General features: G+C 43.1%; 1 protein-coding gene across 22 annotated transcripts in view; it reads right to left on the bottom strand.

Annotated features, from left to right (window-relative positions):
* The window catches only part of PPP6R3 (protein phosphatase 6 regulatory subunit 3), a 63,352-nt gene that overhangs the window by 12,107 nt on the left and 36,572 nt on the right, over window positions 1–14,673 (bottom strand). For 8 of the 22 annotated variants that reach the window (XM_036326394.1, XM_036326379.1, XM_036326378.1 and 5 more), the window contains 5 exons: window positions 12,764–12,850; window positions 7,672–7,769; window positions 5,811–5,865; window positions 4,651–4,781; window positions 2,074–2,195 (listed from right to left, as the gene is read on the bottom strand). In XM_036326394.1, coding sequence (XP_036182287.1) covers window positions 2,074–2,195; window positions 4,651–4,781; window positions 5,811–5,865; window positions 7,672–7,769; window positions 12,764–12,850 — 493 coding nt within the window. The remainder of the gene's footprint in view (window positions 1–2,073; window positions 2,196–4,650; window positions 4,782–5,810; window positions 5,866–7,671; window positions 7,770–12,763; window positions 12,851–14,673) is intronic. The other 14 variants (XM_036326391.1, XM_036326390.1, XM_036326388.1 and 11 more) reach the window with 5 other exon arrangements.

Below are 14,673 nucleotides of genomic sequence, written 5' to 3' on the forward strand. Positions count from 1 at the left end.
GAAACAACCTTAATGCTTCCTAATCCGCAGCCGGTCCCATGTCTCACTGCTAAGGGACTAAGGGCCCCGCTGCAGTCTCCTGGAGTTAGTACGGACACCAAGCAATGTATTTGGTCCCTCCTCTGTCATCCTCATCTCAGAAATGGTTTCTTCTATATGCTAATGAGCTGACTAGTGGCTGGATGCCAAGGGAAGTCACTTTGTAGGAGGGAGAAGGGGCTGGAAGTTGAGCTAATCATGAATGGCCATGATTTAATCAGTTACTTCATGGAGCCCCTATAAAAACCCACGTTGGCCCTAACCGGTTTGGCTCAGTGGATAGAGCGTTAGCCTGCGGACTCAAGGGTCCCAGGTTCAATTCCGGTCAAGGGCATGTACCTTGGTTGCTGGCACATCCCTAGTGGGGAGTGTGCAGGAGGCAGCTGATCAATGTTTCTCTCTCATCGATGTTTCTAACTATCTCTCTCCCTTCCTCTCTGTAAAAAATCAATAAAATATATTAAACAAACAAACAAACAAAAAAAAACCCCACGCTGCAGGGTCAGAGCTTCTGGGGTGGCCCATGACAAATTCTGCAGGGACAGAAGCTCCTGTGCTCAGGACCCTTTCAGATTGCTACTCATCTCTTCACCTGGCTGTTCCTTTGTATACTTTACAATAGTCTTTGTGATAAATTGGTAGTAGTACGTCAAGTGCTCTTCTGAGTTCTGTGAGCTATAATGGAACCCAAAGAGGTGACAGGAACTCCCGATTTATAGCTGGTTGGTTGGAAGTACAAAGGGCCCGTGTCTCACTGTGACTGGCATCTGAAGTGGGAAAAGGCTGCAGAAGCGAGCCTTCCCCTGGGAGATCCACCCCAATTCCAGAGACAGTATCCAAACTGAACTGGAGGACACCCAGCTGGGGCTGGAGATGTGGTCCGTGTGGGAAAGCCCACCAGCTAGTGTCAGAAGTGAAGCTTGAGCACAGAGAGGAGCTTTATTTAATTTTAAGTCCTGCAGACACGGGCTGATTTCAGAGGTGGGTGGGGGTGGCGGGATCTGCATGGGCATCTGATTCCTATCTGCGGTGCCTGTCACCATGCCACCTGCCTGCCAACTTTGGATCTGACCTGCAGGGCTGTTTAAATGCCACCTCCTCAGAGATGTGCCCCTTCAGATGGCACAAGGCTGATACTTGAGTTCAGTGCACACCATGCTTTCCCTTCCCAGTGCTTATGCTGAATCCCCAATCCTGTCAGCCGGTGTGGAACCCCTGTTCTCTTTCAGGGCTATTTCCTAGCACACAGGGGACCTCTAGGCTGTAGGGAGGCATGCTTGGCTAGGGAATCTGCCAGCTGTTAGGAAGATTATCCTAGAGGCATGAGACTGGGAAGCACCTGTGTACAACAGAAATGTTCCAGTTCTAAAGACCTTACTGTGACTTTGGGCAAGTTACTTAACTTCCCCAAGCCTGCGTTTCCCCACTTGTTTAATTCCGATCGGGACTATCCACGTGCTGAGGTTCAGCTGAGGATTCAGTGAGGGCCTGCAGGTCGTAGGCATTGAATTAGGGTCTGTTCCATGCTTCCTGCCCTTAAGTCTGGGTGAGTGTGGCAGGGCTGCACTGATACCAAGAAGGGACGATATCTGAATGCTTGGAAATCTCACCTGAAACTCTTCGAAGTTAACTAATATTAATAAGCCAGCTAACACAAGTCTTTTTAGCAAGTAGCAGGACATAAATAAGGGAGTTTTAGGGTTTCAAGAGTCACAAATAAACTCTGAAAAACCCCATTTAAAACTGTTTAAGCTTTAAGGTGTTTCGTCTGGCTCAGTGCATTCATGATTCTACAAATGACAACACCGGCTCATCTTTCCACAGCTGTGGCCTCTCCCCTTCGGCACAAGCACCCAGAGGACAGTGTGCCATGGCCCCTCTGCAGACTCACACAGGTGTTTCCACACCAAGAGAAGCAGCAGTGCCACCATCAGAAGTGTGACCTGCTTCTTCCTGCAGGATCAAATGACATGTGTCTCAAGGACTATTTCAACACAGATCAACACATGTGCTCAGAAGAAAAAGGTGACTCACGCTCACTGAGGTCCACCTCCATCTTGTCCTCTGTGTTGGCGCTACTGGAATCAAACAAGTCTTGTTTTGCCCCGTCTTCTTCTTCAGAGTCTGTGCTTTCCTCACTGTCTGTACTCCCCGAGCTAAGAAAAAAAGGGGCCAAAATGACTTAATGCCGCTTATCAGCCACCAGAAAATTCTACAGGTCATTCGACAACAGAAAACCACATTGCACTTATCAGGAACTCATCTGTCTGACGTCACTTCATTAAGACTCTGCTCTGTAATTGGCTGCCTTATCCTTGGCTTAAAGATGTGGAGCACAACCTAGCAGCAGCCTTCCGACAGGGGTGCAGAGGTACCTGGTGTGTGTCAACCTGACTTTTCCTCCTGACCAAGGGTGCTGAGCTCCTCTCCTGCTGCTTTGCCACCCACATACCTTCTTTTCTGAAGTTTTTGCTTGTCTTCAGTGCATTTGAAAACTGGGTTACTGTCTTCTTTCTCATGATAGTTCTGAGTGCTTCAGAGCCTCTCCTACAAATCCTCTCAGACATGCGACTGCAGTGTTTTCCTCCTAGTGTATACTTTGTCCTTTCATTCTCTTAGTAGTGTCCTTTGAAGAGTAGAAGTGTTTAGTTTTGATAAATTTAAACTCACTAAACATTTCCTTTCATGTATAGTGTTTTAATGTTGTATCTTAGAGATCTTTGCCTAACCCAAGGTCACAAAGGTTTTCTAGTACAAGCTTTAGAGTTGTACACGTAGGCCCATGGCCCGTTTTGAGTTCTGAAGTATGCACTGAGCTGTTCTTCTGCACACACAGCATGGTTTGTTCCAAAGTCCACCCTTTCTCCACTGAACTGCCCTAGCACCGCCATCAAAATCAGTTGTCTATGTATCTACTTATGGGCTCAGTTCAGTTCTCGTCTTAAGTTACTTGAGACAAGGTTGTATTGGTCTCCAATTTCGTCCTGTATGAAAGCTGTTTTGGCTATTCCAGATCCTTTGTATTTTCACGTGAGTTTAAGAATCAACTTGTCAACAGCTACCAAAAAACTTGTTACAATTTTGTTTGGGATTGCACTGAATCAAGACCAATTTGTGGAAAACTGAACTCTTAACTATGCTGAGTCTTCTAATTCATAAACATTTATCATTGATCAAGTCTTGGTTTCTTTCAGCTGTTTTATAATTTTCAGTGCACAGATCTTATACATCTTTTGCCAGGCTTATCCCTATGCATTTAATACTTTGCTGTTACTCTGAATAGTATTGTGTAGCTATTTTGATTCTAATTGTTTGTTGCAATGTGCTGAAATACTATTTTATGGACTTTGTATTGTGCAATCTTGCTAAAGCCATTTAAGTGTCCGAGTCGTCTTTCTGTAGATTCCAGTAAATTTTCTGCATTGACAGTCATGCTGTCTGTGGATATATTTTCACTTTTTCCTTTCCAACCTAGGTGCCTTTTCTGTTTCCTGACTTACTGCAGCGGCTAGAACCTCCAGCACAATACTGAAAAGCAGTGGTGAGAGCAAATATACATCTCTCATTCCTGATCTTGAAGGGAAACCCTCTGGTCTTTTACCATTTAGAATGCCCTGACCGGTTTGGCTCAGTGGCTGGAGTGCTTCCCGAATGTCCAGAAGACCAGACTGTTTTCTGCCTATTGTCTTATCAGTATCTACGGATTTGTCTACTTCTCCATGCAGTTTGATCAGTGTTTCTCCATGTACTTTGAAGCTGTTATTACGTACACCAACATTCAGCTGTTGTTCTCTTAACTATAAAGATTCTGACAATGAATACTCAGATAACAAGAACTCCCTGTGTACAGAAGCAAATCTATTTAGGTTCCTATGATATAGTGACTTAAACATTTGGGGGAGATGCCCTGATCAGTTTGGCTCAGTGGATAAAGTGTCGGCCTGGGGACTGAAGGGTCCCGGGTTCGATTCCGGTCAAGGGCATGTACCTTGGTTGTGGGCACATCCCCAGTAGGTGGTGTGCAGGAGGCAGCTAATCGATGTTTCTCTCTCATCGATGTTTCTGACTCTCTGTCCCTCTCCCTTCCTCTCTGTAAAAAATCAATAAAATATATTAAAAAAAAACATTTGGGGGAGAAAAAATACTGAACTAATTCTGATGGGTACCAATTGACATGAGTCTGTCTCCCCAAGTTAGATTAGCGTTTAGAAACAACTGCTCCATCCTTGGGGAAGCGCTCAGTCTGTGTAAGGACAATACATAACCCAGCTGCTGCTATTACTGGTGAGGAAGTTATTCAACGCGCTCTGTGACCACATTGCCAGGCATCATTTCCCAGTCAGGAGAGGCTATGTCACAACTTTCCACGAACTACACACAAGCACACCCAGCATTTCAAGCAGGTCACCTTGACTCGTCCACTCTCCTATCACCCTACAGATGGGAATACTAGCACCAGCTCACAGCAGTTATCCAGGGTGTTTCTGATCATGACAAAAGCTTTGGTTTCTAGATCAGATATACATGCTTGGAGAGGATACAACGATTCCTATTAACCATCTTTGCTTTATGCACTGGATATTATTGCTAATGGAACAGACTCTGCTTTACCTGGACCGTCTTTGGGATTCTGGTGTAAATGCAATGTGCTTCTCCTCCCAGATGTCTTCCTCATCAGAGCCGCCATCATCAAACTGCTGGATTCTTTCCTTACAACATGCTTCAAACAGGGCAATGTTTCCCTAAATAAAAATGAGGAGGAAAAGAACAAAATTTAAAGCTCAAGTCTCCCAAAGTGGACAATGTAAATTGCATTCTCTATTTCCTTTAAAAAACAGTGCTGCTCACATACACCAAAATAAAATGCAAATATCTAATGTCAGCCTCTGTGGAAGTAATGACAAAAAGTTCCCCACTAAGACTGGATTCAAAACTAGCATACAAGCCAGGACTGTCCTTGTGGACTCACGTTCATCTAGTAAAACTCCCTGCCTGCCTGCGATGCAGTCTCAGGTCTGTCGGAACACAAAAAGCAACCTGTATTTCCTCAGCTTTTCCAGTCCAGCTAAGCAGTGATGGGCACCAACTGGAGTCAGAACTTTCTACCTTATCACATCAGCCAATAAACCAGTGGTCTCTCATACTGATCAACCTAAAATTCAAGAATGTGTCACCTAGTTGGTTTGGCTCAGTGGATAGAGCATCAGCCCTCGGACTGAAGGGTTCCAGATTCAATTCTGGTGAAGGGCACATTACTCAGATGCAGGCTCAATCCTGTGCGGGAGGCAATCGATGGATGTGTCTCTTTCACATCAATGTTTCTCTCTGTCTCCCACTCCCCCTTCCACTCTCTCTAAAAAGTCAATGGAAAAATATCCTCAGGTGAGGATTAACAACAACAACAAAGACTGTGTCCATTCAAGCGACACTAATCCACTAGATCAGTTGCTGATGTGGGTGACCTGATGTTTCAGAACTGCTTGGGGCTAAGAGGCTGGTGCTGATCTGGCCCAAGTTCTGCTGACATACAGCAGAAAAAGGCTGCAGGCTAGCATCAAACTGCATTCTTTGAAGCTAAAGGTCTACACTGTAATCACAAGTGACCTGGTTTTATTAGCCCTGCTGCACCTTAGCCACAGGGCAGGCAGGCCATGTGAGTGGGTGAAAAATCACCAATCTAAGATGAAGCTTGTTGGCCCAGAGCCCCTGATATACACAGCACCCAAATGCAGCCTGACTCACCCAGTTCCCACTTCTAGGTTAATACTTACACTTTCATTTGTATTGAGGGTGAAGTTGATGTCTGATACCCGATCAAAAGAAACACTGTAAACAAAATGTAAGTGTAGAAATAGTTAATTATCTAGACTCACAGAAACAGTATTCATAAAATTTTCCAAATTTAAAATATTTACACTATCATTAAAATCCGCATACATTAAAAGAACACATACCCTTCTTGCATTAAATGATACCCCCTCCTTTGGAATTAAGGGATTTATATAAAATGGAAGGCTGGCCGGCTGGTGTGACTCAGCAGTTGAGTGGTGACCCAGGAACTAAGAGGTTGCCAGTTCGATTCCCGGTCAGGGCACATGCCCAGATTGCGGGCTCAATCCCCAGTGGGGGCCGTGCAGGAGGCAGCCAATCGATGACGTCCTCTCTCATTGATGTTTCTATCTTTCTATCCCTCTCCCTTCCTCTCTCTCTAAAAATCAACAAAAAAATATTTTAAAAAGAGAGAATATTTTTTTTTTTAATGGGAAGGCTGAAATAGAAGCCTTTTGAGAAACAATAAACACACCCTCAAAGAAATCCTATAAAATATTTTTAACATCCATGGACAACTATGGCTCCATAACCAGGAAAAGGTTACTCACAAAGAAATAAGTCAAAACATAAAAAGCACACAAACGTTCTCCAGGTACAGCCAAATTCATATACGGAAGACACAGATAGCCCTGAAATCTTAGGCCTGAATACGGCATTAGGAAGTAAGGAGTAAAAAAATTCAGAGCCTGGTGACATAATTTAACAGGTGGGGCTATCTCATCATCTTAAGAGATCTAATCAACCATTATTTCATTTTAAGTCCCCCAATACAAATTTTAAAGAGAGTATGGAATCCTAACAAGTAGCATTTAATGAGTGCAGACAGGCATGTGCAGAGATGCTGTGTGGGGAGCCTGCAGGTTCCAGTGTGTGCACCCCTAGGGTTCAGACATGAATGCTCCCTTTGGATTTCCCAGGGCTACTGACAGCTTTCCACCCCTGCGGCTGACAGTGGAGCCTGAAGCGCAGGGTGCCAACGTGGCCTATTGAATGGCGGTTACAGTGAGTTGGAAAGTCTTTTAGCTTCTCCCATGCCTAAACTGTAGCTGTGATAGACAACAGCCTCCACTGGCTGTAGTTCCACAAACTATTGTGAGGAACCACAACAATCTGGTATTCCTGAGCGTCGTCAGGGATCTCCTGTGAGAACAGCCAGCCACCCAACATTCAAAACTTTGTTTTCAATGAGCCGTGCTACCCGTCTCTGAAACACTTTATTCCCCCAGGGAAGATGCTAGACCGTCTGTTTCCATTTCTGAGGACCACCCACAGAGCTTCTATCTGTTTGTTTTCTACAGCACCAGCAATGCCCCTGCTGTGCTCCTCTTACCCTGACTGCAGAATGAGTGGTCTGGCTGCCTGGCTCTTGCAAAAAACCCAACTCTGCCTTATGGCGAGTACCCTAGAGAAGGGAACACGGGTGGAGCTGCTCCTGCACCCTCACTGTGTGCTGTAAGGGAAGGTGCTGCTCAGGCCTGGGCAGTAACACAGGGATTTCCTGCTTTAGTTCTGCCCCCTAACTCTAATGACTGAAGAGCAGCAGAATGAATTAAGTTTTAGTAAAAATAAACTTCTGTGAAATAGGTCAAGCCCAAAGGCAATCCCTCTTAGTGGGAGGCTATCTAATTCCTCCCTGTCCTTAGGTGCTGCAGGGCCTGACAGGTTAGAACTAATCTGGAAGGGTAAGTGCCTCCTGACTCATGGGTGCAGACAAGTTCCAAGAATCCAGGAAAATCACAAAATGTCTCACAAAGAGCAGGAGCATACGAAACAATTATGGAAGCAGGAAAATATACTCACTTGCCAATGTCATCTTGATCTGCAAACTTCTCATCGTTGAAGCCAAACTGGTCAATAAAATTGGACGTCATTTGTTGCATCTGATAATCAGAAAAGGCCTGGCAACCCCAGGACCAGTGACAGTGATATAATGATTCTAATGACATTCTACAGACTACTTGCCCACTGTGTTTCAGAAACCACCTTATTTATGTAGCCGTAGGGCTTTAAAAGTTGGTGTGTTTTCTAAGAAAAATTTCAAATAATTTCAGACATAATTTTCCCAAGAGGAAATGTTTGGAATTTGGTCCACAAGTCATTCTAATGCATATGTCACTGTAATAAATGTTAAGGGACCACTCTGTCTCCTACTGCAATTATCTTGAGAGAGGATTGGGCTGTCTAGTTGAAAGAGATGATTCAAGTGACATGTGACAGTCTGAAATTATAAGGTGTATTGGCTACCTCTGGACACCACCAACCTTCTCATTAAGATCCAACAAGTGACCACCTACCCTCCCTCCCTGCGTCCCCTGCCCCCTCCCATTACAACCACACAGCATTAGAGAACATCCACGGCCCTACAAACACAATGTTCATTTAAAAAAGAAAAAGATTAAAGTTTTAGAAGTTGGAACGAGTATAAAATTAACTTCTATCCTACCTACCTTAAGAGAGGACAGAAAGTTCTAGTACTAATCCGAAACCATTCTGAAAAGTCTACAACACTGTTTCCTACACCACTTCTAGAGAGCCCAGCTCACGTGGGTTTTCTTAGGTGGAAAATGGGGGAATGTTAAAATGAACTTCACAAAAATGTTGATATTCTAATTTAAAAGAACAAGCAAGGCCAGGGCAAGTGAAACAGGGAGTGTGTTCTATGCTACGGATCAGGAGTAAAGAATTTATGAATATAAGCAAGTACCACTCCTCACTCTACCCCAACAATAAATATGGAGACAAAAAACAATGTGTGTGATGCCCGTGGACAGATAAGCGCACTCTTTCCTGCAGGGGAGTCCCACACAGGGGCATGAACAGCAGGTGGTGGCTGAACTACAGGCGTCATTCCTGAGGCCACTTGCTGGGAGGGAGGCGGTAGCCAAGTCAGTCCTCTCTGAGCAGAGATCGTGGATTCCATCCTGCAAATTGCTGCAGACATGCCCTGCCCTTCCTTCCTGGTCATTCATTCTAGGGGCAGGGAATTATGGCATGAATAATCCAAGTTGTGGGTAATTAAAAAATAAACCTTATATTTGGCTTTGGAAGGCCTTGTAGGTCTGAAAAAAACTTTATCTACTTTCCTGCAACCTAAAACCTCGCCTTTTGCTTTAACTCCGGATACCCACCGCCACCTCTGTTCGTTCTCACACTGTCAGGCGGTCCCTTCTTGCCCAGACATGACACTCTATGAGCACATGGGGCACAGGGCCAGCCTTGCAGGCAGCTGCTAGGAAGGCACACCAAGGCAGGGTTGTGGGAATCTGGGACCGAGTCTTGAATACGTTATTGGAAAATATGATGTGTAGCATGGCGGTTCATTAAATCAAAAAGGAATAAACCAGCTGTCTTTTACAAGTTAAAATAATGCTTGGTAACTTCAAAGACGTGCCAGAGAATGAGTCGTCTTTCTGAGGGAGCAAGCAGCATAGCCCAGGCTCTGAGTTTATAGGAAATCTGGTCACACAGGGAAAAGGTCCTCCTCAATTATTGTGTTTGACCGTTTTTTCCCTATTTATTTATTTATTTATTTATTTATTTATTTATTTATTTATTTATTTTGTGCTTCTGGAGATCCTATTGTAAGTGTTTTGGGTGTAAAAGGAAAGAAATATTACCAAAAGTATTCCTTTAAATGCTTCCTGATGTTTTAGCTGCTTCATAAACAGAATGCAAATTCTAAATGTATAATAAATGTGTACGTCAATGCCTACATTTATGTACATACAATCGTCCCTCAGTATCCATAAATTGGTCCTCGGACCTCCTTGGATACCAAAATCCAAGGATGTTCAAGTCCCTTACATAACTGTGTAGAGTATTTGCATGTAAAACATGCACATCCTCCTGCACACCTTAATTCACCTGTAGGTTACTTATACCTAACACAATGTAAATGCTGTATAAATAGTTGCTATACTTTATTGTTAGTCCTCATTAATGCTAAGTCTATTATAGCTTCTACATAGATATAAACTAGCAAAGAACTTCAGGTTTCAAACCTGATTTTCACTAATAAAGCATCAAGGCTTACTAAACCCATGTAAGTGAAGATGTTACTGTATTCTAGTTAAAGCTACATAAAAAGTGCTTTGAACTCTGAGGAATCCAAATCTGGAAAGCACACATGGCTGTCTAGCTATTAAAATCTTTTCATTATTAAAAAACAAAAGAAACATATTTCCCAGAACTAACATCCTGGCCAAAGTCAGGGATGTACAAGTCACTGAGAAGTGAGTCCAATGCTTCATTAAGCAAATCTCTTTGGTGGTGCCACCTGGAAAACAGATACCAGGCCACTTTGTCTGACCTGCCTGCCTGCCTCTTGACAAACCTGTCTGGAATGAGGAGCAGGAGCAGGCTAGAGGGAGACCTTCTCACCCTCCACATCAGTTAGGCAGAATTACAAGGAGAAAAAGTCAAACACCAGCAGCGAGGAAACCACAGGAGCGGGAGGCAAAACAATGCCCTGAGCCAAACGTGGCCACACGGGTGACATGCTCAGGCTGTCTAATGACCTCCCTAAGCTCTCTACCCTCGGGGCTTGACCAACATGAGACCGAACTTCAAATGTAAACGAGAACTTGAAGTTCTTATTCATATGAAAAAGAGCTCTGGACTAAAGTCACCTAGACTCATATTCTCAAATGAAAAAGAAAAAATGCTTTAGAACCCATTTCTTACTTTTAAAATGATCCATGATTGGTTTAAACATGCAAAACAAGTTTACTGAATGCCTGTCAGTCAGGAAATTAAGTCTCCTACTTTTAGAGGGTTACACAAAGTGGACAAAATCCACAGGAATAAGCCTGGTGAGAGCTGTTACTCAGGCAGTTTTGTGACTGAGTTACTTCATGTGCACATCAACAGTCTGTCAAACCACAAAAAAGTCAGAAACTTATCCCAGAGCAATTATAACCCTGGAACCAGGTTTCCTGAGAAATAAGGGATCCATTTCCAGACCCCTACACCCAACCACTCCTTGATTAAATCAGTGGCCCAAAGCTCCAAGTTTATTAGCCTATGTATGAAAAGAAGTTTAGGGGACTCTTCGTCTTCAAGTTATTTCAACAGGTACAAAATCACCGTGGTAATTTACATTCTCCACCACCATGCTTCACTGTGGGGTGGAGCAATGTGCAGCACGGGGTTCACACTAGGTTAAGTGGACATTTTCAGTACTCTACCGGTGCTCCAATGGAGGGGAAGGCTGACATCAAAGTGCTTCCTGGGGTAGCACCAGAGAACTCGGGTCAAGAAAGGATTGCTTGCAGGCATGGGGGCTCACAGCAAGCCAGGAGGGCACCCTGGGGGGCAAGTGCTGCGGATCCACAAGCCAACGTGGAACAGTGGCAGTGAGGGGCTGCTGCCATCCATAGGAAGGCCCTGCTGCTCAATAGCATCCCCTATAGGATGGCTGTTCCCTGTTCCTAACTTTGGGAGGCTGGCTTCAAATTCAAGAGCAGCAGTGCCAAGAATCAAAAGAGAGCCCTGGTTGGTGTGGTTTGGTTGGGCATCATCCTATGCACAGAAAGGTCTCCGGTTCATTACCTGGTCAGGATATATGCCCACGATGCCGGTTCGGTCCCTGGTCGGGGTATGTTTAGAAGGCACCGATTGATGATGTTTCTCTCTCCTCCCCCTTTCCCTTCCTCTCTAACAATCAATAAAAACGTATTAAAAAAGAAGAAAACCTGCCCTAACCGGTTTGGCTCAGTGGATACAGTGTCAGCCTGTGGACTGAAAGGTCCCAGGTTCGATTCCAGTCAAGGGCATGTACCTTGGTTGCGGGCACATCCACAGTAGGAGGTGTGCAGGAGGCAGCTGATCGATCTTTCTCACTCATCGATGTTTCTAACTATCCCTTTCCCTTCCTCTCTGTAAAAATTCAATAAAATATATTTTTTTTAAAAAGAAGAAAATCAAAAGAAAGGCCAGCCAACTGTGGAAATGCCACTTCAGACCTATCTTGAAAATGTGAATGTTAAACTGCCTTATTATCAAAACCAAGCAATTGCTTAGCTCAACTTACACTGGAAGGTGACAGCCTACGTGGACGCCAAAGACGGGGCCAGTATAAGCATTAGATGCTTCATCCTGGCCCTGATAAAAATGAGGCTTACAGGTTGAGGGAAAAGAAGCTAAGCAACACTTGGTGCCGGGTGGGAAGGTGACCACGCTAATTCTGTTGTCACACCAAAGGAACTGATATGTGAAAATCTGGTCAACTTCTGGATATGAAGAGCTGATGACTTTTAAAAGGGCTTCTATTTTTAGCTCCCAAACTTGATACCCAGGTGAAATAATTTGTCGCCTTTCCAAAAACCACCAATGGATGATAAATCAGTACATTTATTTTTACAACCTGTTTTCTCCCTCACAACAATTATAAGCAGCTGATAAGTGGAGATAAGTTTGGGGGCAGTTGCTTCAACTAGAATTTAATTTAGAAGTTACTATAATAGACATTAAAGATATTAGAAACATATAAGCTATTTGGTTCAGGGATATTTGTGACATTAAAAAGGTTTTATTCCTATAATTTTTACCCTGAGTTCTCTACTACAGGAATCCTTAAGCAACAAGTTAACTATTGTAAAGGTCTACATAGCAACCATGTCTGAGACGCTTACTAAACTATTCGGTTCATTCAAATCTCTTGAAAACTTACCCAAATCATCATTGTTATCAAGCATGAAACATTTCCTGGAAATATCAATACAAACCTTCCTCTCACATATCCAACACTTCCTATTTAAATGCTTTTGCTAATTAATAAGTAACCCTAAATTACATCCTGACACATAATCTGTCTTTAAAACCGATTCATAAATGGCAACTGGACTAAGCATTTAAAATAAAAACAAAAAGCAAAGCTTTAGGCATCACTCACTTGCTGCAAAGAAGAATCCTGTGAGAAACCCGTTTCTTTAAAGTCAATTTCATCATCACTGGATGAATGAATATGGCAGGTTGTAACCTATATGCATAAAAATGTAAAAGACTATTTAACAGAGAAAAGTTTTGGACATTTGCATCATCATTTTTATGGAAAAATTACAACAGCAAGAACAAAACTAAGTAACAGTTAAGTTGTAAAACCCACCCGATATTCATGGGTGCACTTCACTCAACCAGATGGTTTGGCTTCCTGCCCTCTGCCGCCCACTTGTGGTGATTTCACTCATTGCTAGCATCACCAGAAAACAGGTAAGAGATGAGTTACTCCCTTCAAGTGATTTTATCTCCTATAAAATGTTTACAAAGGGAAGGCAGAAGGAATGGCTCAGATGAAATATAAAAATAATTTATATGTGCCAAGCCTGAGAGCTAAAACTGCAATTCCTAGAAATTACTAATCAGCCACTAAAAGGTCAGGTTTAAATATTATGATTACACTTTAAATTCTTGCATTTCCTGCCCACTCTAAGCACTTGAGTTAATAGTCCTCTGCTTGTAAAAAGACCCCAAATTTTCCACCCCTTAAAAAGTACCGCCCCTGTGATTAGAACTTATAACCAATTTATTAATTAAGCAAAAACGCAAACATGAACTCTGCTCACCAATTCATGGTGATTTTTATTAATTTACAAATGTCACATAATATTAGAGGGAAATGTATTAACAATTAGGAATGAAGAAATACAAATGACTAATAGTACTAATAGCAATAACTGCTACATAGGAAGTAACAAACATAAATAATCTGTACACCCTAAAAACCAGCACAAGGGTCACTTACACATTTCCTGAGTTACTCTTCCTAAACTTTCTGTACAAGTGTGTAGGGCAGACACCACTGTCATCAGGGGAGGACACTAGAGGCCATTACCTACCAGCCCTCGAAGCTGTGCCGAATACCGTGGAGTTACAGAACCTGCCGATCTGATTTTTGAAGTTTCAACACGGGTTCAAGCCAAAAGTAGAATTTAAATAGATCTATATGTGGTAGGGCTTGTGAAATTCTGACTAAATTACAGCCTGAAAATTAACCTTTCTCTGTGGCTGACCGTCTGTGGTAAAGATACTAAGCCCAAGTGAATAACCCAGCATTTTCAGTTCATTCCCTTTCTATGCCCCCTAAGGTCTAGAGAACACATTCACACCTAATTTTGAATCTGGTCTGATGAAATCAGAGGCAGAATTTGTGATCAATGAAGGAAACATGCTTACGTCAATCCTCCTGTAGTAAGTTAATGGGGAAAGATGTGGGGAGGATGGGATATGCCAGGAGTGCCCAGTCAGAATGCAGAGGAGGTGGCAGAATACTGCTTGGTCATGGCAGCTGGCTTTTCCTGGGGCCATTGCTATCAAGAGCGGGTCAAGGGGTTCCACTGCAATAGATGTAGAGGAGCTTTGGGCTACTTGGCTGGCAGGCTAGTGTCCGAGTCATATTATGCCATTGTGAGTTTTACACCATGGTGGGGTGCAGAATTAAAGGCAATTCACAGAGCAAGCAAGGTGAACTCAACAAGAGAGAACCAAAAAAGAGATGGCTACTCCTGTCTAAGTTTAAAAAGGATACAACATATGCTCATGCAGACTTTTACTTTTTGCTACAAAGTAACATGTTTAGCTCATTAATGAGAAAGAAACTAGCTTTTGTTGAGCAACTAATGTGCGCCAGACAGCAAAGCAATTCTGGGAAGGATCTAAAACAGTATTTTTCTCCAAAAAGAAACTACTGTTTTAGAAAGTTATTATTAATATTAATAAAATGCATGTACATACACCTTTGTAAATATGTTATTGAGCCCTAGCTGGTTTGGCTCAGTGGATAGAGCGTCGGCCTGCGGACTGAAG

Source organism: Myotis myotis, unplaced genomic scaffold, assembly GCF_014108235.1.
Source record: "Myotis myotis isolate mMyoMyo1 unplaced genomic scaffold, mMyoMyo1.p scaffold_m19_p_10, whole genome shotgun sequence".
Taxonomy (NCBI): domain Eukaryota; kingdom Metazoa; phylum Chordata; class Mammalia; order Chiroptera; family Vespertilionidae; genus Myotis; species Myotis myotis.